Source organism: Bombus bifarius, unplaced genomic scaffold (assembly GCF_011952205.1).
Source record: "Bombus bifarius isolate JDL3187 unplaced genomic scaffold, Bbif_JDL3187 scf7180000007984, whole genome shotgun sequence".
Lineage (NCBI taxonomy): Eukaryota > Metazoa > Arthropoda > Insecta > Hymenoptera > Apidae > Bombus > Bombus bifarius.
This window is the reverse complement of record NW_022884367.1, coordinates 1,116,939-1,144,235: the sequence shown is the minus strand read 5'-3', so window position 1 is coordinate 1,144,235 and position 27,297 is coordinate 1,116,939. Positions and strand designations below refer to the sequence as shown.

The following is a 27,297-nucleotide window of genomic DNA, read 5'->3' as shown; positions in this document are numbered from 1 at the left end:
TCTCTTATTTTGCAAAAAGAAAGAACTGGGATCAAATATTCAAAATTATAAAAAGTCATCGAACTGCATGACCATTACCATGGTTACCAGGTCACCAGGTGCTCGAATACTTTCGCGAGCTATTGTAGATCTGATCAAAATCGATCGACCCCTCGTCTCTCAAAGGAGAGGGTCGTTGAATTATCAGCGATGTCCGGCGAATAATTGAAATTTTAATCGAATCGTTCGTTGTGTCGGTTTCGAGCGTGTTCGCAACGCGAACGAAAAGAAAGGAAAAAGGGAGAAAATGAAACTAAAAAAGGAAAAGAAACGATTATAGAATGATAGCGAACGACAGGGGTTACAGTGTAATTGCTCCCGTTTCTTTTGTCTTGCTTCGCTACAGGAGAACACCGCGCGTTAATGTTGGTGTAATAGAGATCGGACACATGGCCGATAGTAATTTAATATCGGCGTGCAATTAAACGCTCGGCTGCCGGTAATCGTGCCGATGAAAATCGTTATCGCGATAATAACCAGCACGATTAAATAGATTACTCGCCTTGTGCTTAGTAGTAGCAACGACACGGCGCTAATATCGTCGTCGCACGAAAATTACAGAAACTGGACGTCCAGCTGAAAATTTTTTCTCCCGCGTCGTTTCGAATAACGCGCTCGCGCGAAACCGCTTATCGAACGACGATTACTCACGGCCACGATTCTGTCGCGTTCTGCAACGTACAGTCGGTGGAAGAGATATGGCGTTGTCGTAAATTAAGCGAGGCGTGAACAAAGATACGCTTAAGTGGTTCAGATAAATTGAAATAAAAAAAGAAACAAAAAAAAAAAAAGAAAGAAGACAATGGAAATATAGAAATTATATGGCAGTTTCTTGTATTGTTTGGGATCCGTCAAATGTTGTGATCAGACCTTGTTTATATCGTGTTGGGAATTAAAACAGTGGTAAATGGAATAATTTCGAATATGGAAATAATATTTCATTTGGAACTGAATTGAAAAATAATATTGCGCGAGCAAACATTTATTTAAATTGTCTAAAGAATATTTGTTTAATTTGTTCGACAAATTAACTGAATGTAGTTCATACTAGAATAGAGAGAAATACTGATAAAAAGTTAATGATAATTTTTTACTTAAGAAATTGAAAAAAGACACTAAGTTTAGAATTAGGTACGTAACGTTCGATGACAAGATATTTGTAAATTGAACTGCGTTTGATATGTCGTAATTCAGGGAACGCACAATCCAACATGGAAATTTTTTTCTTTATTAAATTCGTTTACTATTTTCAGATTTTTTTTTTCTTTTTGAGTGTGAACGTGTCGTTCGCGAACTATATCAAGTCGTGACATTCACGGCCTAGTCACGCAAGGGGCAAAATCAATTTCTATTGGAAGAGAAATAGATATATGAAAAATTGTTCCAAAAGGAGAAAAGCACAAATAATTCTAGAACTATAAATAAAAAAATTTTAGAAAGTTGCTAACAATATACGTATTTAAAATGTTCCTTCTTGTAATCAGTAAAATATAATAATTGTGAAGTTATGAATTAAAATAGTAAAAATAACACAAATAATCTATTTCGCAAAAATCCATTAAAGTTACCATACCACCTCTACCGACTATATAGGAAATTCAAATGCTTTTTTAATATTTTAGTTGCTAAATACACATACAAACTTTTGTTATTATTTCATTTATGAATCATTTTTCTCTATAGATAATTGTATTTCATTAATGAAAAAAATCTTGTATTTAATATCTGGAAAAATAACTTTCTTCATTCGTGTTCTTCGAGAACTCATCGATGTAACCCCTTACACTTCGTCCAGTACAAATTACAAAAAATAAAGTATTAAAAAAGGAAAGGAACCAAAACTCATCTCAATTCCTAAATCCCGTGTTCAAGATTGTCAAAAAACAAAAAACAACATTTGATCAACAGTGGTCAAGTGGCCTTGAATACACTCTCGTTAAACATTTAATCTCTGCAAGAAACCCTAGAAACTGAATCAGATTAAACGCTATTTGTTCGATCGGCGTAAGATGTCTTCTCAGTCTGTAACTGTTCTATCATATTTTATATTAACTGTTGCGGTCGGAGGTTTGTCAACCCGACGAAAAATCCTGTAAACAGTTGTATACTACATAAAAATATGATTACTCTCGAAGATCACATCGTAACCCCGCGGACGAGATCGGCCGAGTGACGATCAATCTTCTCGATAACATCGTTACTCTCGAAAAATTTTTCGCGTTACACGTACTCATGCGTAGATAGAGATTCGTTCGGACGTATAATATCCGGCATGGATTTAAAACGAGCAACCCGTAGCCGGAAAACGAATCTCAGATGCGGAATCGGCCTCTCGGGGACCGGAAAAACGTTTTAACTCGATGAAATCGCGTCACGATTGAGTTTTCCTTTTCTCGATCTTTGCGTCTTTTCAACGCCATTTCGACACAGTGTCGAAAACCGGAAACCGACGAGTGCACGAGAAATAAATTCACGAGAAAATGGTTGCAAGTATTCAGTTGCAAGAAGATGGTGCGTCGATCGACCGACATTTTTTCGTCCCGACATTTCGTGTTATTCGTATATAGATCGATCGCACTTCTTTCATCGAAAACGTCACGAATGTGATCTCGAAACGATATATATAAATCTTCGCTGAATTGTTGATTCTTTTTTTCTTCTTTTCTCTTTTCTTTTTTTTTATATCTTGTAAAGTAATAAAATTAAGCTATGAATTATCTAACGTACTTTATGATAATAGTCTTACGTAGTCTATATTTAGCGATAGATCAGGCGTGATGAGATGATTCAAAAAGGTATGAATGGCAACAGCGTTCATGATATCGAATGCACTGATTCATGTCTCATGATATATCGTGGCTAATGCCGTTCTGTGAATGTCACGAGGGCTATGCTTCTCTATTCATGACTGTGTCGACGTACGATCTCCGCGATTCGTCGACCAAACACATCAGTGTACCGGTGCTCTCGTCCTTGGCAACATGCGACATTCAAAGGGAGCTAACAGTCAGTAGCTAGCAGTGCAACGTGCAGTGCGTATTCTCGCTAGACACTGGCGATTTACAAGGAAGATTTCATTCACTCGACAAGTCATATTATTCGTATCATTTCTTCAGATTGAAACTCGATTTTTAACTCTTTCTATTCGCGTTGCAAGCAGCAACAGATTCGAGATCCTAAGGGCACTTGGGTGTTGTGTTGGATCGTTCCTTAATCAAATATTCTGCATATAAGGTATTGGTACCGTGAGTGTAAAATTGGCCCTGTTGCAAGTCACTTTTCTTTGTAATCTTTTTTAAACAGAGCTAGAATTTTGTTTTCGTGTATTATATGATTCGACCACTGTCATTTTTGTTAAAGCTGCTCTAGGAAAAAGAAGAACTAATTAATATAGATATAAGTAAATTCAAAACTAATCTAGAAATTTTAAAAATTTGAAGATTGATAGTGTGTTTTTTTGTTTAGCAAAGTTTTCATACCCAAAATTATATCTCTGTTTTATTAGTATCGACAAGCTCGACTTGCAACGTTCCAGGTAATCTTGCACAGTACGTATATACACAAAATGGAATATAGGAAATTATATTGAAATTATTATTCGACAAGGGGAATGTAGTTTAAAGCGTCATAATTGCTGCTACAGTTCGGATCTACCATAAACTATAATATTTATTATATAAAAACGGGTTATATGTTTTACAGAAAAAAAAGTAACTTGTAGTTGACAATTAAGTGTTATCTCTTAGACAGAAAAAGGTTGTCAAAATTGCGATCATATGTAGGTAGATAGTAGAAGGCAATGTACAAAGCGCGTGAGTAAAAAAGAAAGGGAAGAGAATAATGTGAGAAAAGTCTCTTTCAGCGAAGCAGAACTATACCGATCGCCAGATCGAAACTTATTCTCTTATTTATGGCTGGTTTGTGTTAAAAGGTTTCCCTTCACCAACAAATCTTCCTTGCAAGGAACCACGGTGCATTTTTCAGGCAATAGCTAATAATTCATTCGAGCGCTGTTTCCAAATCACCAAAAAAGTAATATCGAACAAAATGGCCAATTGTCAACATTCTCATCATCGCTATCTAACACACTCGTTCTAAACTAGAATCATGAAGCAATGTTTCTAAAATCTCACTCTTCCTTCATCTTCCAGTAATATTTATCTTTTCTTTTTTATATTCTATAAAATTTGCACTTCATTAATATTTTATATACTTCTTGGCACCTGAAACTTCTTCTATTCGTTTTACTGTTTCTCTTTAATGTTTTCGACGCTTATAATATCTTCAAAGAAAAGAAGCTACGGTCGAAGTATAGGTGGAGTTGCAGTTTGTTTTTGTTTTCGATTATGATGCATAGAATATGTCTTCAGAATTTCTAATGTACATACGAATTAAAATTTCTTCAATCTTTCGAAAGCAAAATTTACATTCTATCCGCGTAAACATAGACCCATGTATTCCTCACGCTTGACATACCAATCAATTCGTAAAATAATCTCCAAGTATTTAGTATCTTGCAACACAGAATCCGATAAAGTCTTTTCAATTTCCTCAATTCTCGCTACAAAAACGTTTCAATTAAAGCGACGAGATATACGGAATGAATAGCTTTTCAGTAGAAAATTCAGCCGACAAATTGTTTTCTTTCATCATTAACATATCGAACGGAAATCCTTCTTTGCAGAGAGTAAAAGAGAGAAAGAGAGAAGAATAAAGTGGGGAATACACGGGGTCCGGCACGATTACCAAATACTTCCCTTTTTTTTCTACGAACTTTTTTTCGGTGTATCGAGGAAGCGGCTAACGGCCGCAGAATGAACGGCTGCATCGAAATGAGATTTTTTCCCCGAGGCTTTTAAGCTACCCTTTTTCGCGGCAAGCAATAAAGCTCGCCGCTTCGTCACGTTGAAAACGCTTCTCTATCTTCTGCCGCGAACGATTTTCCTCCGTGCCCCGTTTCTTCCTTTTCCCGTCTAGCGTGTGTGCATGCGCTCTTTTGTTTAGCTTTGCTTCATTTAATACACGCTCGTCGCGTACATTGACCGGACAACGTACTTAGATTCACCTTTGACGTTGTCAGCTTGAGTCCAGATTGCATCGTTCAAAGATACGCGCTTTGTCGTACTACATAGAAACGCCTATGTATATTGATATATCGAACTCGATGGAATAATATGTTTGCAGATTTTACCAATTTCTTTTTACTTTAATGAAAATATTCATTTTCTTTCTACAAATTTCTTTTATTTTATCTTACGTATTAAGCTAAATTAAAATTAAAGTCGTTTTTTATCAACAAAACTAAGTAGAATTTATTTTAGATCAAATTTCGTTTTCATTGTATGAATTACAGAACACCGAACACTTGTCTTTCTTTTGCCAACTTTCTTTCGTGTTTCTTTTGCCATTCAGTGAAACCTGTTAGGTAAAACGTAAACGAGAACAGAAAATACGGAACTCCACTTGTTAATTGTAAACGTGGACCGTGTCCAAACAGCGAAATATTTGGCGGATAGTGAATTTCAGCACACGATCGTCGACCGGTTGTTTTATCGGTCTATTCGTTGCAGAATTAATTTCCATTGCCGCGGGATAACTTTTAAATGAAGCTCTCCATGTTTCGTATACGGTTATTGGGATTCTTCACTTTGCTCGATATACAGGACGAATCGCGAGATATTATTGCCTGCTTTTTTTCTTTTTTTTAATGAAGCAATTAATTGTCTGAGTATCATATTATAGTTTTTATGCTATATGTTAAGTTTATTTGTATTCTATAAATTTATTTATTTTATGTATCCTTTATTTGGTTTAATTTAGGAATTACATAGATATTATATTTTAAGGTTAATTGTCTTTTATCTCTTGTATTTATTGTTCATTTTATTTTCATTTATTTGTGTTGTAATTTTGTTAATAGATCAACAAGAAATACTTCGTTGAATGATTTTATCTACTACTTGGATGGAGCTTTTAAATAATTGTTTAATATATATTTACCAAAAGTCTGTATAATTAGTATTTTTACTACAGTAACTATAAAAAATTTTCCAAATCATAAATCAAATAAATGTTTCAATGTCCTCTTTTTATCAGAATAATCAGATACAATAATCCATTATTGTTATTCATTATAATATTGATTTCTCACGAGTAATCATATTGAAACTGAATATTGAAAATCGGAATTTTAATTAATCCGTAATTAATTTAGTAGCAGAATGCATACACATTACTGCAATTAAATATCTTCTGAAATAAATCTAGCATCACATGTTATCTGTGACATCAAACAATACACAATTTAGTGTAAAAAATTATCGATGACCTTAATCGATATAAAACTCACTTCTGCAAAACGGGGGAAATGAAAGTAATGTAACTACCACATAATAATCTTTCCATGAAAAAAATAATCTGTTTCAATAGAAAGAAAATTACTTTTTATGAAATCATCCACATTTTATCTAAGGAGTCGATACTTTTATCTCGTTTCTTTTTTCAGTTAAATCAAATATGTTATCAACTGTATCATTCGTCGGATATGTAAGGACATTATTCATGCTACAGACTGTCAATAAATGCGAAATATGTTTTCACAGTTTTCTATGCATCAAAACAGCGAAACAAAAAGACAACACTTTCACTCGACTGGCGCAAAAACGTTATGTTTTATCGTTGAACTTATCTTACAGTTACCACGCGCGTAGCTATTTGTATTTTAATTCGTGAAAAATAACGCTTCATCAGTGTCGCGTGAATTCTCGCGATATTGAAATGTTTCACGGGCAAGATAGTATCTCGTCGACTTTCGTCTTCTTTTCTCTGAGAGAGCACCGACCGCGTGAGATTTTTACGAAAAGAAATACGGCCGCATTTACACCTGATGAAGTACTTTTCTCTCCTTGAAGAAGCTTGAAATTTATGAGTCTTGTTTGTGCAACGTTGTCTCTATTTTAGGGCGATATTCACGACGATCTCTTTTCCCTAGATTCGAACCGTGAACGCGTTACATTTCATTTCCTGGCGCGTTTATCGCGTGAGGGAAAACTCCCTACCTTTGTTGAAATTGATAAATTCGAAGCTTTACTACTACTTACAACGATTTCCTAGAGAAATATCGAGTGTTATCGACGATGGTTGCGCTAGTTTTATTCTGTTTAACGATTTGTTTAACTACACGTGCGCTAAAATTAATTTAGATTACGAATGGATTAGTTTCAAGATAAATAAAGTGCTATTTTTCTTCTTACGGCTTAATTAATTTCTAGGTTTACCAGAATTTATTGTAAGAGGAGAAAGTATCCATATCTGTAAGTATTCGTCCACTAATTGTAAGCTTTATTTTCATTCGAATGGCTGCAATTATTTTTTTGAATTACTTTTGAATGGAGATCTTTTGATTAATTTTCTGTTTCTTTGCTTTATTTCATTTTATGAGATATATCGTTTCAATGCATCTCGTTATACTTCAGATTAATCGCAGATAAAACACGTTTACAAAATTGTAACAAGGAATAACAATGAATATCGAGTAGAAGAATATTAATTTACCAGGTGCTAATTACCTAATACGGCAATTTGAAAAAGGGTAATACAGACAATCTTAGATTTACCTAAATTATGATGTTTTAAGAACGACATAGAAAAATCCAGAAAAATATAATAAAGTTGCTAAGAACAATTTCTACTCATAATTATTTCAATCCAATCATGAATAATTAATCGTAAGCATTTTCATAGATAAATTTTGCTTTATCCTGCAAAGAGGAAAAATTATTTAAATGAATGAATACTTACAAATCGTACTTGTAAATCGTATTTGCAAGCGCACTCACAAATTTTTATCCTACTTATCCTATTCCTTCCTCTAAGGTAACCAGATTTCAATTAATGTCTTCTTTTTTATTTTGCGCATAAAATTGTTTCAACTCAACAAATCTTATCATATGTCAACGATATCTTTTATTTGTTATATCAATATCTATCGATGAAGACAATCACTATCAGTGGTAGCTTTTCATTCAATATCGAATACGAAGAGAAAAATGGAAATTTATTGACTGTAGGATCACGTGTATCCGCGTCTGTTGGTTATCGAAGGATGTTGCAGTCGCGTGTCAGACCATTCAATGTATTTGTCACATGTAACTGTAACACGCTTGAATTGCGTAATATGGACTTCGTCTGTACATTCGATATACAATTTTTTCAAATTTATCGCCTTTTCACTGTTCTTCCTCTTGTTTCTAAATATCCACGACGACATAAATGAAAAGTTACTAGATGTCCGATAAAGCTCTGTGCTTTTATAAACGAAACGTACTTTCATTTTTATAAAGTTACAACGAAGTGAAAGCTGCAAGGAATTCTTATATAATTGAGAATAGATATTCCTTTTATACATTAAAAAAAAAAAACACTCACACACACACACTCATTAGAGCGTCAGCTCTATCTGCTTCAATATAAATACTTTAACAAATCTAACACTTCGACTTCATCTTAAACGTAATTAAATAACTTATTAATTGACGATTTTTTGCATTAAAAGTAGTTTGCAAGATGCAGATAACAGGTGGACCTCCTTCATCCACCGACGAGGTAACAATCTCAACTTTGTGTTCTCTAGTTCGCCAAAAACATCAATCGTGTGCATGTATTGTATGTACGTACGTGTGCACCAGCATAGAGCAGCGGGCAGTCATGCATCGGAACAAGCACGAAACAACGAATAAATCGAGCAAAACTGTTCCATAAAAATCCACAAGCCATCGTTACGCATTTACGGTCGCATTAACCGCTCTCCTTTTTGCCATGGTGGATTAGCCGTCGCGTTAGCGAATATTAACGAGAAAAAGCACGCTCGAATGTATCTGCAAAGCAGCTTTATACTATTCGACGTCTGTTCCTCCACTCGAAATTTTTTATTTCTACGAAATCTTCCGGAAACGTATTAAACCAATGAATGAATAAACATTTATCGCAGATGTTTTACATTTTCAAACATTCGCAAACATTTGTTCGCTCGTGTCCTATGTTTCACTTTTTCCAAAACTGAATCCCTCTTTTCATCTTCAATGTAAGAATAAAAGTCGAAACGCAAATATCTTCAAACATCATTAGACTTCAATATTCCTCGGACAACATCATCTTGCACGCGAACATTTGACCATTCATACGTTTCCGGAAATTTTCGTTCGCTTCAAGACATATTATACGTAAGACACGAACCATCCATACATTGACTTCAACACATCGGTGTAAACGACGGTTGTTTTTCAAACGTCGAATATGGCAAGCATTCTACCATACAACTCGTGCACAACGATCATGCGAGAGGGACAAGCGTGAAGGGACGAAAAGAAAGAGAAAACATTGCTCCGGAAGCGGATTCGAGCGATAGGGATCAGGCAGGCTTGTGTGCAACGGTGCATGGGGTGCATAGAGGACGTGCACGCGACTCGCTTCCACGATTTTCCACGTTTCAACGCCCGCCGTGCGATACTCTTTACCGAAACGAATGATGCACGACCGCGGGAAACCGAGAGCAATTCCAGCGAATGGCAGAGTCCTTCCGGTCTGCGAACTAGTTTCGCTAGGCGATCGAAACGAGACGAAAGTTCCCGCGAGAAGTTTCTCGTGGCTCGTGACCTATGCCGTACACTCTCCAATTGCTTCCGTCACGACAGACTTTTTCTTCCGCGAATATTTCTTTCGCGAGTTTTCGATATACCGGATGTCCCTATGATCGATCGTCGATATGTGAATTTTTGAACAGAAATTACTTGTTTGAAAGTATTCTTCGAGTATCTTTTAATAGAAATGTTAAATAAGCAAACTCAAACGAAAATTAAATTGGAATACTAACGCACGGGAGAATGCAATTACCGATATCAAACGAAAACGAAAATTTGACATTTAAAACACAAATATAGTATCCTCCTTTCCCTAAATCGTGTATACATAAACAAACTTAATTAGAATCTACACACAATACGATCTTTTAGTCAGCGAATTTATTTTTACTCCTCATTGTACGAGAAAAACAATCGACTTCTCAAATTAGAAAAAAAAGAAAAGAAATAGCAAAAAGGATCATTCGAGTCAAAGAAACTGGACTGACTGATGCAAGAGTACGATCCATTGACAAACGAATAAATAAAAGGCGATACGAGAACGAAGTAAATCAAAAGGAGAAGGAAAAAAAAGGGAAATACACTATGAACGGTCCGATTTGCACGGTGAACGCGGCCAGGGAGGAAAAAAGAAACGCGGCCGGAAAAATCGCATCGGCGCTGGCGACGCGGAAAAAAAGGGAGCGAAAAAAGCGCGATTCTAGCGGGCGTGGCGAGCAAAAAAGAACGACACACCGTGTATTGTGTAGAACGAGGCCGATGGTGGCGCTGCGGAAAGCGAAAAAGACAGGCAATGGCTTGCATAAAAACACTGACTATGAAATGCAAAATAAGCACACGCTCGTGCGTAGCCCGTGTTTCGCGTACGCGCCTGGAAATCGATACGATCGACCACATAGGGGTCCTGTCCGATTCGATTCCATTCTTTTCGTCCTTTGACGTTCGACCATCCCTCTTGGCTCGTTTGCTATCTGCTAAAGAGTCGCGTGATGATACTGAACTTCATTAAAAAAAAAAAAAAAAAAAAGGAAAGAAAATCAGACAGGACCAACGTATCGATTCTCTGTGTATTTTGTGGCGTGGCGCGTATGTCCATTTGTAGCACCTTTAACGGAACGTTCGTCGTCGAGACGTAGAAATGATTCTTTCTCTATTGATGGGAATAGGAAAGATACGATAAAGTTTGGTCGAGTTTGACCTGTTCTATAATGGGCATGGTGAATCCTGTTGTCTTTTATTCTGCAATTCTGTGTCTAAGTTGGAGACTTAGATATGTTAATCACGAGAGATATAAAAAGGAAGTTTTAACGAGTGAATGATGGAATTTTACTAATATAACAACTTCAAACTATGGCAAACTTGTGGTTCACACTAGAAATATGGCCGGCTTGCTGAATTTCTAGGGAGATGTTTTCATAGGGGAAAAAAATTTATATAAATATCTCAGAGATAGTGAAAAAATGTTTACTAATTGTAAGTATACGAGATATCGTAATGGGTATTTTGTAACAAAAAAAGTGATGTAAAATTTACAATATCTTTGGCAGAACATAAAAAAATCAAAATAATATGCAAGAATGTAATCAATGTCTTCTGTAATAGCTCTGAGAAAATACCTTAATTATTATTAATAAAGCTATATTTTACTTATACTATGCAAATATATTTCTCTTATCGAAGCTTTACTGTCCTATTTCATCATAAAAAAATCTATGCTAGAATATTTTTGCCTTAAGAAGAAATTTGTTACTGAATAAAGTCGCTACAGATATCGTCTTCTACCATTTATTACCTTAACTCTACAAAATTATAAATCACAAATTATCGTTCAAACTGAATTAAATTGTATCAAAAAATTACAGCCATATATTCGCAAATGTAATTTTGATATTTTAAGGAGGTACATAAATGCAAAAGTTTTTCATATGAAAAAGATCTTTAATTCCACGGTATCTATTATTTACCTAACCTTCCTTATCTCTCGTTCAAAGTTGTCATATTAAAAAATAGGGAGATAAAATAATTTCAATAGAATCGGGATATTCCACGGAACCATTTCTTTGTCTCGGACGATGAATCACGCTCGATCGCGAGGCGTGATGTTTTAGTGTACACATACGCAAGCGGATGCACTAAATGGAATAGATCGAGGGTGAGCGAAAAAATGTTGCGACTCGCTAGTAGGAAGCGCATGAAATAGTAGAACAGGGTATGAAGAAAGAGCAGACAGAATGAAATAGAACAGTGAAAATGAAAGAAGAGATAGAAAGAAGGTTGTTTGATTATGTCTGCGAATATGACACATGTACAGCGATATAATATATTGTAGTGTAATGAATGAAATATACAGATATATATATATATAAACGTATGTACATGTAATATATGTGAATGAAAGAAAGTGAAGATAGTGCGAAAGAGATAGAAGAAATGGAAGAAGAAAAACTAGAGAAAAAGCTGGCGGCGAATTACCTTGAAGGACTGCACAGAGAAACCAGAAACCATGGTTGGTCCGTAACATAAGAAGCGAACAGAAAACAGAAAAAAGGTAAACTTGTAATTAGGTTGTTCGCTGTAAGAGACACTGCTGTGATATGAGAAAAGATCGGCTCGTTCATCTGATAGGGAGAACTTGGACGCTTCGACAGTTTTAATTCCTTCGAATTACGTTTCTCTCACGTTCACGCGTTTTTGCTGCTCTGTTATGCGTTCGCCTGTCCTTTTTATTCCACTCTTTTTTCACTTCGTTTTTTCGTTTGATTTATCTTTTTGCGCAGAAAAAAGAGCAGGATAAACGAACTCTAGGAACGCGCGAACGCCAGAAAAACGTTGTCTGCATAGGTTCAAGCGTTTGCAAGAGTAAGTTGGTTCTGCGTGGAGCAAAAAGGGGCAGAGGTGCAGAGTCTCTTCGTGTCCTTTTTTTTTCTGTCACACGATGGATCCAATGTGTGCTACGAGGTGCTGCAAAAATTCTTGCCATATCATAACATCGTGACGCATTGGCCATATATGGCTGTGATGACGAAGTGAGAGAAATTATTTCTACTGTGTTCTTGTTTACGATATTTTACATAAGTCAGTGATGGGCGTTGTGTAGATCAAAATAATAATCTACGGCTAAATAGTGATGATTATAAAAATAATTTCTCTCCGTACTTTGATATCCGACTCGCCGATTAAAATTCCAAAATTTATTGCGAATAAATTGATAGTTTAAATACGATATCAAAAATAAAAAAATTATACCGATGAGAATGAAATATTCATAAATATCACTTTATCTAAAATTTTATTGCCGTTAATAAAGATTTCAATGTGATATTTATGAGTTTTAATTTATTATAAAAATCGAAGGATTCGAGAATAAGGGAGAATGCTGGCATCGTAAGAATTATAGCGAGCGAAAAGACAGAAGCCGAATTATCAATCGCAATTATTTAGTTCCAAACTTTCCCTCCGTTGAACGCTGTATGAATTAATTATATTTTCTTTTCGTCCGTGGCTACGGCAAAACGTGGCTGCTCGTTTAAAATGTTTTGTCTTCTTGACGATCGTTATTTCACCTCGTCTGGTGCCATGTTCATGTCGGGCTTGACAAACATAACATTCTCTCACGGATCTGATGTACCAAAACGTTCAGGTGACTCGTTTTCGTTTCGCCTGATGGACTGACAATTAATTACCGTCTATGATTTTGCAAATGTCAACGTGTCGGTCATATCCGGCGACGGTTCCACCTACTGAACACGACATACGGATGTATTTGATGTGTCAATTGCACGGGCGTACACGCCATAAACAAATACTGATGCACCTGTGTAGAAGCGTAAGTGAATAAATTGCGCACGATAATCGAGCTCGCTTGATTACCATGGTAATTTGATGAAAACAGAAAACATTTTATTCTTTTGCTATGAAGGGAATATATGTATGCGTATATATATACATATAATTGAATTATAATTTTTATAATATGAGATTATTTAAGTCTATTTATATACTTATATATGTCATATCATAATTAATTATACGATATGTATTATCTTCTCCTAATATTTTATAAAACACGTCAAATCACATCGGAGCAATTTGCAAATAATTTTTCGTTTGATAAATTCTACATACTAATTGCGAAGCTACTACCTCGATGTTTGAAAATTCCAAATTCACATATTTTAGTAGAATAATCATTCTGTAACAATGAAGTATATGGAAATATGATGGACCTCTGTGCAAAATGTAAAATTTCTGGCGAAAAAGTTGTAGTATCGATGAATATTTATTAGAATGTGTGTGACCTATGGAATCCACTCATTATGCGAACGAAAGTAATGCAGGAGTGAAAAAACGTAAAATCGACTGACGAACGGTACTTGCCAATTTTGTGATGATATTCTTTATCACGGGGAGAATTCGATTTCGGAAAAATATATTCCTGTATTTTCATCCGTGGAAATATGCAATATTCGTCATAAATAGCTATATCTATATCATGTACAATGACTTTGTTGAGATTTAATGAGATTACTCAGCGTTCCAGGTTGTAACGTGAGACAATAGGAATCAATCAAAAGAACAATTTCATGTCATCATCGAAATAATATCTTTTTACATGTTTAATAGAGAACGAGATAAAATGGTACTTTTATTTTACATAGCAAAAAATATAAATACAGAAGCTAAGATGCATAAGGACTGTATTGCAACAATTTATTAAATTTTTTACAATGTCTAAAATTTGGGTATTTCATATTCGAAAAATATTATGTAAGCGTCAAAATTTTATCGAATAAAATTATATTGTGTTGTCAAAACAATGTCAAAATTCAAAGCAGGTTTGAAGAAAAATTTTGTTCGCTGCCAAATGGTTGAACGATTAATGATATTCCACTTCAAACTTGAAACTGATTTTCCAATGAAATTTATTCTTCATAGTATCATCAATATTATGAATTAATATAAAATTCGTCGATATTCCAATGAAGTAATAACAATGAAATGTGGAGTTAGGATGGAATTTTTCTCGTCCTTTTATTCTTCATATTTTCAGTTCAATGTTCGAAATACAAATGTCCGCTGGAACGACGGTTTTTTACGAGCTGGAAATGTGAATCACGAAACGTCGATCTTCTTCGGTAGTATTACCATTTCTTTGATAATGCAATTCAGTCGTTTCCGTCGAAAATGAAGGAGATGTGAGAATGCAGTTGCAAGCAAGATACACATTTCATTGTGTGTCGATGTAATTCGATTTCGTACGTGATTTCATCGAATACGACTTTCCTACCTAGCGAAGCAAATCCCTTTTCTACATTTTCTCAACGAACCAACATCTTGTTTCCATAACAAAACAAAAACATTTTCTCTACTATGTGACATCGTTCTGGATACCTAAAAATCCGATTATTTGCGAACTTCAAGAATCAGCAAAATATATAACAAAGCTAATAATGTACGCATCAGGTAACTAAGAAAATTCTGTTATTCTTTTTATGAGAAGAAAGAAGGATATAAAAAAAAAATGTAGCAAAAAATCACTTTGCTTACGAAAGTAGTTACATTTACGCATAAGTGCTTTTCTTACTTATTAAATGTATAATCCGTGACGAAATTCAAGCTTTTAGATGGAAACTTCTCATATATTGTCGTTATTCTTCTGATGTTAATCTCTATTTAGTTATTGTCTCTTTTAAGTCCAGATAATTGAGCCATTTAAAAATCAAACTAAACAAATCCATCGAGATTAATCATTTGATTTTTGAAAAATTAAATACTAGTCATGTATTTTTCTACTTGCAGAATAGTAACATTTTCAGAAAATAGTGTTGTCCATCTGTTGTTGTCATTTGGCTTCTGTGTGATTCGATTATCCGCCGAGTTAAAAATTCAGAAACAATGTTGAAGTAATATCGAAGAGATTACTCATCTCCCGAAATCATGACTTAACAATCACGAATTAAATTACTCTTATCACTATTATAAACAAAATACTATTATTATTATCGTATTATTATTTTAATATTATTCCATTCTACTTCTATTCTATTGCATTATTCCATCTTATCATTAAGTATTCTTTTATTACGCGTCATAAAAATGAAGCTTCCACCGAAAAAGAACTTCTTCAATTACCTGATACAATGCACGATCTCCAATGAATAATTACTTCAAAATCCAACTGACAAGAAAGCTTACGGAAGGAAATTTATTTACTACCGTCGTTATCCATTAATTACACAAACGATGATACATTATAGTGTCGAAATTATATAAGTCGATTTAATTACAATTGATAATTAGCATCACATGTGAAAAGAATCAGTCAATGAATTACTTGTACGAATAGTTTTCAAATATTTCGTGAAAATGCGTTTGAAGAGAATGGCGTTATCCATTTGGAAGGGACAGGAAGCATGAAACGTGTTCCGTCTGCTCGGGTCAAAGGAGAGATTACATTTCGAGCACGTTCGTGGTCTCGAGTCGAATCGTTATTATTCACGGGGTAAAAGTCGTTCGTCGAGTAATCGGGGAACAGCGTCAGGTGTGCGTCCCAGTTTCTTCGTAATCACGGACGATTCAGTGAATCGCACGTTATCAGTGCACACGCGATTGCAAATTCATGCACGTGAGGTGTCGAAGACAGCGACGGCTGGCTGCCGTTCTACGAAGAAAATCTCCTTTCGCGCCATTAAAGAATATCTTGGCAAGTTTGCGAACCGATCGAGCGAGTTTGCTTTCGATCGAGAACTTTGGATGGTTGTCGATAACTTGGAATTATTCTCCTCGCGCGAGGAAATATATTCATTCGACTCTTACGTTATATATGTATATACTTACATATACACCTCTCTACGGGTGATTTATTTTTCTGTAGAAGAATGCTTTTTTTTTATCTTTGTACAGAGAAATACTTTCATGCAAAAAATAATTTTTACGTGTTTATTTTATGCAAGTACGTACAGGTTTTTATCCTAAATTCTTTTATGTAGCAATATTTCTTTGGGAGAAATGATTTCTAACTTTACCAATTTTTGGAAATTTTACAATTATTTTTTTTTAGGATTGAATAAGGATCGCAACGTTTGTAAATGTTAATGGCTCTGAAAATCAGAAATAGGTACTTGATTACTAAATAACTAAAAAATAATCAACACGATATAGGCGAGATTTTTGATTTGTGGATAAATTGTTTTTAACACTGAGTGAGTATTTAGATGAAAGTCGGATCTATTCTGATTGCAATTAATAACTAAATGGAGCTTTGGAAAGTTCATATGAAAATTGTTGTTTAATCCAATTAATTATCGGCGAGAGCTTAATGACTTTTGACTTTCATTATTAATTATATAATTTTTAACTCAGTGTTACTTACAGATTGACTCAATAATTCATTTTTGCTGGTTTCAAAAAGCTACTTAAAAATAATCCACATTTTATAATTAAAATAGCTATTCATCTTACTGCACGTTTCGTTTAACATTGAATTATTTATTATCTTCCATCTTTATACTGTTAATTCCATTTTCGTTCTAGAATTTCGCAAGAAACAGTAATTTCATGCTCCGTAACCTAAATTTCGCGAAAAAATGTCGGAGAGGTCTGGTTTCGGTCGTGGGGACAGGAATAAACGTTTGAAAAATTACAAGTCGTAATAACAGAATCGCATGGTTCCGTGAAATTGTTTTTATTAGATAGTCGAATGCACGCGTTGCAACCGACAGAAACGAATGAACGAGCAAGAAACCGAAGCACAGAGGCAACGAAGTCGCAGCATAATGCGCGGTTTATGCGATCCTCCTTTAATTATTTCGCCAGATGGTTCCACTGGGATAAGGTAACGGTTTAAGCAGGGTTTTAAATGGCAGTGGGGAAATTTAAAAGGCCGTCGGACCGCAAGGTCGGCAATTTGCGTTCTGCCTCCGTCTTTTAATTGAAAGGTCGAAACGCGTTATTGCTTTTTCCGCCGACGCCATTTATATCGGTTCATCTCTCTTTCTGGCAGAAACACGCGAACGCCTGCTTCCGACGCTCGTAACGCCAGCTAAGAATCCATCTATCCAAATAAATTAATCCATTAATGCGAGAATAGTGGGACTTCAATGGAAGTTCACCACAGAGGATAAGGACGAAGTATTTCCTCTTTAATTCTAATCGAGTTTTCGAACCTTCTCTCACAATTACGATAGAATTCTATATGCGCTGTAATATAACTAGAATTCCTTCTCGTCTAATTTTGTCTTTTTCTACTCTAATGAAATATTATGGAATTATATGTAAGAATGGGCAGTAACAGATAGGAAATAAAAATACAAGAACTGTGAATAGAGATTCGTAGATACTGCAGGATTTTCTGTCATAATGGGTAGTAGTAGTATCATTAGTATCATTGTAGGTAGTACCATTTCCTGAAGTTGAAAATACTCAAACTTTCAATTGTAATAAATTAAATGTATTAATTCTCACGAAGTATTGAGTACAGTCATGTTACAAAGACATACAAACTTTCAGTTCTAATAAATTACTTAAGCAACAATTTTCCTTCGTCCATCGCCTTATTAGGTGATACCCTTATATTGCAACGAATTAATATAACGAAAAACAAATACTCAGCCTCAAAACAGTTAACCAATAATCAACAAAAATCTTGCCAACAACTCGAATCATTTTATTATCGAAATCTCGTGCAGGAAGCTTCTAACTTCCTATAACAATACCAGCTGGTCATGAAAGTAGCTGAAGGAATTGATTGCGAATGTAGAACTCTCGATTCTTCTGCATAATTTTCGATTAGCGTCTTGTCTCGGGGAAACTACAAACATTAAACTTTTCCTCTTACGAGAACCTGTCGATCGGCTCACAAGCCAGCGAGCCTCGAAGTCGTGCAAGAAAAATTGTCTTTCTCTCAAGAAAATTCACGTGGGAAAGCTCGAAGGTGCACAACACGTAGGCCAGTAGTCTTTGCACGTTCAGAAGTAAGAAACTTTTCATGACCTCGTGAAACTTTGTTCATCCTACCAAGCCACGGTTTTTTTCTTCGACTTACGCTTTCTCGCGTTGGGGACGAGAAGCTTAAAGATTTTATTTCGTCGAAGGCCTGTCATCGACTCCGGCGAAGTTATTTGATCATGGTCAACGATAGACACGGAAGACTTTGAATATATTATTCGAATGGTAGGAACGTTTACAGAGATACGGTTGGAACGTGTTCCAAATAAAATGAAAGATAATAGTTTTCTTCCTTGAGAAAAATCAATTGTTCATCTTTTTTTAAATAGATTAATTTTTTCTTCTTCCCCGGATGGTGTCAACTTCTTTTTACCTCGAAAAAAATTTACTTCCAATTAAAGTGAATTATTTAAAAATCTTAATTCTTATAAATTATTGAATGACTAAATTTATATCGCTAGAACATTAAGACCTCCTTTTCCAATTTTTGAAAATTATTTAAGTCGCCGTGACAAAAGGAATAATTTCTCTTCGTTTATTGGCTAGTACCTTTATTTCGAAGAATCAATATAACGAATATTAATTCCACATTTAATAAACTGTTTGTTATATTCTATAAAATATTTGTTATTACTTAAAAGCATCTATAATAGATGACTGTCTATCTTTTTTTTTTTTTTTGACAAAATATAATTTATTTATAGTCATATAGGAAATTAATAAACGAAAAGATTAGCTACTTAATTATTGGATTACATTTCATAAGAATTATGATTTATATCGACTTTAAAGAATTACGTTTATAAATTTTAATCAAGTTTCGCGTAAAACTTTTTAAACGATTTGTTTCCACAGGCAAATACATGAATCACTCTTTGAGTTGAAGGAAGTTTACCGATTCTCTTCCACGCGGAAAATCCTATTTCTCTAAAATTAATTTATACAGTTCCAATCTTGATAAAGGTATCCTCAGCTCGGCTCATCGACCGTTTATTCCCGTTTCGATAAAAATTCCGCCGCGAAGCTTTATTTTTACACCTCACAGAATTGTTTGTGTAAGGTTCGTGAACGAGAACGATCGTCGTTGGTCGACGGGACTTTTTGAACCTTGAATTTTGCATGAAAATAATTTTAATATGAAAAGAAAATAAACGTGAAATCCAGATCGGATCGGAATTTACTTCCGATCGTTAGAAACCGAAGTGACTTTCTTGATTTTGCTTGCATTATTGAAAACTCCCAGTAGACGTATAAATTGATCTTTAAATCTCTGGTAATTACTTATATAAAGTGGTGATCCATTGTGAGGATAGTAATTGAAATATTTATAATATAATGGAATATAATAAGTGGAATATCTCTGTTAGACGTTCCTTTTTTGCAGAAAATTTTTTAGAAAAAGATGTTGGAATTTTGTTAAACATCCGTATATTTAATAGTGTTTGCATTTTATAAATTTTGACGTCGATTATTATTATTCATTATATTTATATAGTAATTAAGAGTATAAAAAAACGAAATACACAAATTAATTAATCTTTTATCATACTTACTATATTTCTATTTAGGCTTGTTAGATAAAATTTATGCCATGTTGGCTTGCCATTTATAGTTCTTCCATTGTAGAAAAAGTTATCTATTCCGTGAATTAATATCGCGAAGAATAAAAGTAAATCGATATTTTAAATATTAATCACCATGAAAATCTTGGATAAAGTTGGAAGCGAATTGGATAATAGCTCACTGTTCTTGCATTTTTTATGTTTTCCTATACTGTCTATTTCAATCTCTATGACAAAAATATTTTATTCTAATCTTAGTCAGTAGTCCGAATATTAATTTTTCTTTTCAAATACAATTTCGTTGCCGTCAAAATGCCTAGCACGTTCTTTTGAACTCAAACTGAACATTTGCCGCTTAGAAGAAACGAAATGGTTGAAAAGAAATTATAACAAATCACTTGCCAATCTATCTAATTTTTTACCGAACCTAGAAAGACGTGAATTCGCAGTCGCGAACTTTTCCGCAATAAATCAGTCGAAATTCCGCGGCGGCTTTGTGTGAATCACAATGTGCGAGGGCTGTGCTTGCCACTCCTCTTCCAGGTCGATTAATAATTTATCGTCGACTGTAAATTTTGGTCAGCGTGAAATTAATAATGCAGCATTTTATACGTAGCCACAGACGAAATCATATTCCCTGCAAACGTTTCTGCAACCATTTACCTGACTTGTGCCAGAGCGGTTAGATCATTGCAATGCACCACTTTATTCGAAATTTACCGATTGATAACATTTTTTGGTTCTTTTCATATTTTTAAGGATTTTGAGTTTTTGATGACATTTGAGCTGTTCAAGACACTACGCTGATGGCAAACACTGTCTTTTAGATTTACCTTAGAATATTCCATCATTTGTGCCCTCTTCTTGCGACAAATAAAATTATGGAAGTAAATCATTTGGTTTTTGAGAATTGAATATTAATCATATTTTTGCAATGAAATTAAGAAATTAATAAAAAGTAGTCATCACTTTGACCCATTTTTTGACATATGCTCTTCGATTTTGGTTCGCGTGTTTAAAATTTAGCGATTGATGACATTCGATTCCTGTCTCTTAATTAAAAAAGAGCCTTGGTATTTCAACGGTTTCGGAAATTCTAAAAGCTGCTTAAATAGGGGATACTCGTTAAGATACAAGTGAACTCTTCAAAATGGAAAGCTAGTTGAAGGAAAAGTAGTTCTTTCTCTTTTTTCGTTTTCTTTGGCGACTTATTTTCTGACTGTGGAGAATGGACTCGAGTCGGTGAGTATGTGTATGGGAAATTAGTATGTATCTATATACAAGTGTAATGTAATCGTGTTATTAGGTATCTAAGGTAGAGTTCTCGTTCTATGCACGGATACACGAAGGAATGTTGTCCGCGTTACCCATTATGCCATCTTATTAAATTGTAATCAAAATTTAGTTTGGTAGATAATTAACATTTTCATGCTCCATGTTGTGTATATGGAACATTGTGCTTTAATAACTTATTAATTTAATTAATGATAAAGGTTTTTGTTTCTGGTAAAACAAAATCGTACTTTTATAAAGTATTTCAATAATTTGAGAATTAAAATAAGAAATTTATGAAAATTGAAAAGCCTAAAAATCTCTAAAACGATTTGGATTAGGTTTCCAATATTATTTTTCATATACAAATAGAAAATTGATTGAACATAGAGAATGTTAGAATTATTTTGGACAAATACACGTTTGATTTATAGTATGTGTTGTAACTTTGAAAACAAGAAAAAAAGAAAAATAGAAAATTCGAATAATTCCCAACACTGTTGAGAATTAAAAGTTTCAATATTTGAGGAATTTAATAAATTGAAAATTAATAAACGAACGGAAAATAACCACATCGTATTAAATATTTCAAAAAGTGAGGATCCTGTTAACTTTGCAACGAATAATGCAAAAAACGTGTGGTGTTGCAATTTTCCCTTGGTACAAAAATTAATTTTGTCAAAAACTGCGCAATATCAGTTTGAAAAAAATCAAGGGGTAATCGATTTTTCGGCTTTGTTACGTAACTGCATATTTATTTATCGAAGTAAAGAACATTGTTGACTGATCGAAGTTTGTCATGCTTAAAAGAACAATAAAAAGCTTCGTTCACTATAAATAACTGTTGTTGTTAAACGAGAAACAGTATTTAGTATATGGTGAATCTTGAAAATTAAAATCGATTATATTTCCATTTGAGCGGAATAATAAACGAAAATTCAAAATTCGGAAAATTGAAAAAAGAAAACAACACTGCAATAATATAAAAAATATTCTGCGTATCTGTACGATAAGTCTATTATGCCTCAATATACATGAAAAACGAAGATAGTTAAAAAATATTTTGCAAAATATTCTTAATCATACACGTTTGTTCTATCAGACTTTTGTACCAATTTTGTGCAATTTAAACAATTAAAATTATTTGAAACATTTAATGTAGAACTTAAAAACACGATGAGTTTCTATTATTTTTTACTTTTATGTTATATAGATTGAGCTATATCCTCCCATTCATTAAATTTCAATTTCGTAACCACTAATAAAACAAAACACTATTGTAACTGCAGTGAAACAAACAAATGTTCGAGCTATCGTGATGAAATTTTCTACCAAAATAATTCCAACCAAAAACAGCCAAGAAAATTATTTTCATACGATTCCCTTGGTGGTCGCAACGCATACTTGTGAATCCAACACCACATATGTGTCTCGAATAATTTCGTATAAATCCCACCGAGTAATTTGACGTGAGATTATTCTTGAAACTTCCTATGAGCTACGGACGACTTTCCATTCGTGTTTCCGTACATTCTGCAGTCACCCTCGTAAATGTATAATCGTGTCGGCGCACATATGTCGAAACGTGTCTCTCGTTCAAAGATGCGTGAACGAAAGGCGAGAGAGCACATTCCAAGATACTGTAGAGTATAGAGAAAAAGGGGTGATTTGAAGGGGGACGTGAAAAATCTAACAGAAACAGGGTGAATACTGCGAGCAGAGGCGAGAGAGATCTGCAAGTGAAACACACGAGGCGGTGCAGTGACGGCAGAACACGGGTTTTCTGTGCTCCCCTACACACCAAATCGTTACTGTGTGTTTTGGTTGTCTTTCATATTTTACTTATACTTTCTCGTTCGAAAGTATTTCTGCTTGTCTCAATGCTGATTTTCGAGCGAACCTGAAAGTAAGTGATTAGTACGTCACCTCCTGAAACGAACGCGAACTCGAAAAATATATTTGTCACGTCAAAAGAAATGTTTCTCTTGAAAAAGGAAGAATTTGCGTTTACGGATTCTTCTATCTTTTTGTTTTCTCTTGATTTCTTCGTTAGAAAGAAATTCTTCCTTTATGTTCCTACGTAAGAATCCGCGGCGTCGTTTCAGAAGGACACGAGGGCACAAATACACAACACAAAGAGTGGACCGTAATTGGATCAAAGAAAAATCGTGAAATATATGGACATATGTGTGTCGTAGAAAAAGCCTTCGAGGTCTCGACGAGAGAACTCCTTTGATCCAACGTCCGGTCCAGGGAGGATCTGGTGCAGACAGTAGGCGAGACGTGCCGAGGATCATTGCTGAAGAACAATCGATATATCGCATGTGATGACAGCTGTCTCGTGAACATTCCATTTTGCTGTCCTGTGTAAAACGTTTGTGTATACAGATATATATATATACATATATATACATATACATATATATCTATACATACACAGACAATTATATAAACACATTCATATATGTATATATATAATGATATCGTACATGACGTGCGTTACGATCACGGGTGACAGTTTTTTTTTTCGGATGGAGATGACGATGAGGATCGTGTTGATTTCTATCGATAAAATACGCGAGATGAACGATCGTGTGACAAGTGATTCGTATTGGTTTCGAAACTGTGAAAATGGAACTGGATCAATGTTTTCTTTATCCCGCGTGTACATATCCGACTTTTATGCGTTCAACTTTTATGTATTATACATAGAGAGTATCGATAGACGGAAAAATATCGTCCATAAAGGAATTTCTGGTGTCATCATTTTCGTACGAAAGGAATTTTTTCATTTCACCTTTTGTCGATGGCAATTTGTCACAACGTACGCGTAGATTATAATGGATTTAAAAATGGTAGCAAACCGGCACAACGTCCTGATTGGGATACGGGAATAGAATTCCGCGTACCTTTTATATCTTTTTGAACGGAGAACGTTATCGTTCCTTACGATGATCCATTTCCAATACAGCAAAAGAGTGAATAAACGAATTAGTGAAATACGCTGCCGGTACAATTTAATATTGTTCGATACTCGATGCATCGATCACGTAGAAGTGAACACATCGAATGCATCGGGAATTTTAGCAGGCTTAAGCTCGAAAGGGTTTCGCCATGAGTATTTTTTAAAGTATCCTCGAGAGTCCGTTTAATACGTATTTACTTTCGTATCTTTTATTTATCTGCGCAGATCGAAAATTATATTTCCAATGGAATAAACTGCATTATATCGCGATATAAATGCAACATTGTAAGAATGAAGCGAAAAAAGCTGCCGTATAAAAACATTTATTTCTCTCGCTGGACTTGTAAAACGTAAACAGGAAGATTAACGTAATTCCTCTATTAAGGAAAACGCAGAAATCGATAATATTACGATGGAAATAACAAGTTAAGCTGAAACGTCAATTATCGCTTTAGCAGTCGGATCTTTGGCACTCGTCAGAGATACTGCGACAAGTGCTGTGTAATTTAAATTCAAAAGACTGTGAACAGGTTCTGTAACACCGGATCCAGCAAGAAAATCAAAGCAAAAACTTGCTTCCGATGTAATTACAATGGCTACATAATTAAGAGCCACGAGATTCATTTAACTTGTAATCTTTGGTATTCATAAAGTAAGCTAATTCAACTTGTCCTTTGGTCTACAAAATTAAAACGAGGATTACTGAAACCAAAAAAAAATATGATCCGAATATAATAATGTCGAATAACGCATTATATATCGTATAAGCTCATTTCTTCCATCTGTATTTTGCAATTTTATTCTTGTTATATTCTGTGTTCAATTCTCGTAATAGAATTTTATATTTCATAAACATATTTATCATATTTTTATAGAATTAGCAGAGATTATAAATTCAAATTAGTTGACACAGTTGCAATGAATTACATAATTAATCCTTTGAAGAAAATGGCAATTTATTTTGTCTAAACCTGAACTACGTATAATTTTGATTTGATTTTTCAATATGTGTATAATTTAGTTCAAGTTCATGCTAATGCCATGATGCTGTCAATTTATGCCTGTCTGTCTATCAATGTCTGTAAGATATATCTTGCTATAAATTAGGAACCAGGTCAGAGTCTAGGTTTATAATTAATTAATGAACCTATGTATATCAGCCAGAGCCTATGTCTACGCTGATGAATTAACAATAGGTATACTATAAAGCTTCTTCTAAAATAAGAACAAATTTAACTCTGTATTAATACGAACCCCTCTCATTTTATTTCTTCACCCATTGACAATTCCAAAAATTATTAACTATCCTCTACCTTAATTAAACGATTAACTGTCAGATCAATTTTGTCTCGAAATTTGTTCCCTTAATCTTGCAACGAGCAACGAGAGACAAGAAACGTAGTCCAACACGAACGACTATATTCTCTCTTAAATCTCTCTTAAATTGAGAGACGCCTCAAAACAACGAAGAAACCGTAAAAGCGACAACGAGCTGATTTAAGCGCGTATCCTCGCGACGATCGCCACAGAGAGTCCCTCGTTTCTAATTGGCCTAACGAGTAACTTCAGTTTAATAACTTCCAAACGGCGCCGCGATGCAGTCAAAGGGTAAAAGATGATATTTAACGATAGAGCACGTGGCGTGCACGGTTCGCAACAGCGTCCAATAACGCTGTTGCAGCAGAATCCGGAGATCAAGAGCGCGAACGCAGGATTTAGACGTATTCTCTAGGAAGGGATGCTAGCTCGCCTTTGCTATTAACTCGTTTTTACAGTGTACACGAGGCGCGACACGAGAGTGTAATCCGATTTAGCAAGGAAGTACAAAGGTACACACCATCTCTCGTCGAGAGCAGTGCGCACGTACTTTGCCAGAGAAATAGGAAGCGAAAGGAAGGAGGGAAATAGAGGGATTACCTGAGGAATAAACTGTTAACATTAATGAAGTTAGCTAACCGATGTACCGATATACAGACTCTGGTAAATATAATATTGCAATTTTTCGAAATAAATAGAGTAGAGGCATCATAAATACTCTAAGAGTGAAGAGTGTGTTATGGACCCATGAAATATACCGTTTTCTGTTAGATTATGGTTAAAGAAGATAAGTCTGGCGAACTTCGTATATCAAAGTAATCAAATAATATATAAAATGACAGTTCATCCATAATCACAGAAAAACCATTCGTTCTATTTCACGTTAGCAAGATACAATGTTTCTGATTAAAGCACGAACGAGAATATTTAAAAGAATTGAGAGTGGAGAGACTGAAATTGTTTTCCCAGTTCAATTAAATACTTCTACAACGAGGGCATGTGTAAAATCGTTTCATTATTTCGATATTCTATAATACTGTTCTGCAATGTCTATTGATTATATTCAGAAAACACGACAATGCGAATAATATTTCATAATGACAATTAAGACACAATAACATACTGCTTATTAATTTTTCGAATGGCTCAAGAAAATGATATAGATAATAATATTTTTGTTGAATGCACTATACAGATCTGCCTTTTACATTTAACTTCGAAATAAAATTATTCTCTCTGATCCTGTAGTTACCATCGTTCGATATATTATTATTCGCGTTCTTCAATAGTCCATCGATCGAGTGACATAATGACAAAGGTCGAGATTAGAATCGTTACGATACGATAGCTGGCATCACTCTGTCATGGATAGAATCTTTACGAGTTTCGTAAAGCATGACCCTTTTCCTCTCATCTCCGCTCGTGCTTCTTCGAGAACACGCCTACCGTTAGCTTATCTTGTAAACGGGCTACAACGATGCTCTTGCCTTCGCTTCGTCGCGAATTGATAACGTTAGCTCGATATCTCTGAACGTTCTAGAGAGATGTACGAGGGTGG

At 34.6% G+C, this 27,297-nt stretch overlaps 1 protein-coding gene across 7 annotated transcripts in view; it reads right to left on the bottom strand.

Moving 5' to 3' along the window:
* Positions 1 to 27,297, bottom strand: part of LOC117204944 (fasciclin-1) — a 373,763-nt gene that overhangs the window by 28,545 nt on the left and 317,921 nt on the right. For 5 of the 7 annotated variants that reach the window (XM_033442870.1, XM_033442871.1, XM_033442875.1 and 2 more), the window contains exon 8: positions 12,150 to 12,158. The exons of the other annotated variants lie outside the window; for them this stretch is intronic. In XM_033442870.1, the coding sequence (XP_033298761.1) occupies positions 12,150 to 12,158 (9 nt within the window). The remainder of the gene's footprint in view (positions 1 to 12,149; positions 12,159 to 27,297) is intronic. 7 annotated transcript variants of the gene reach the window in all.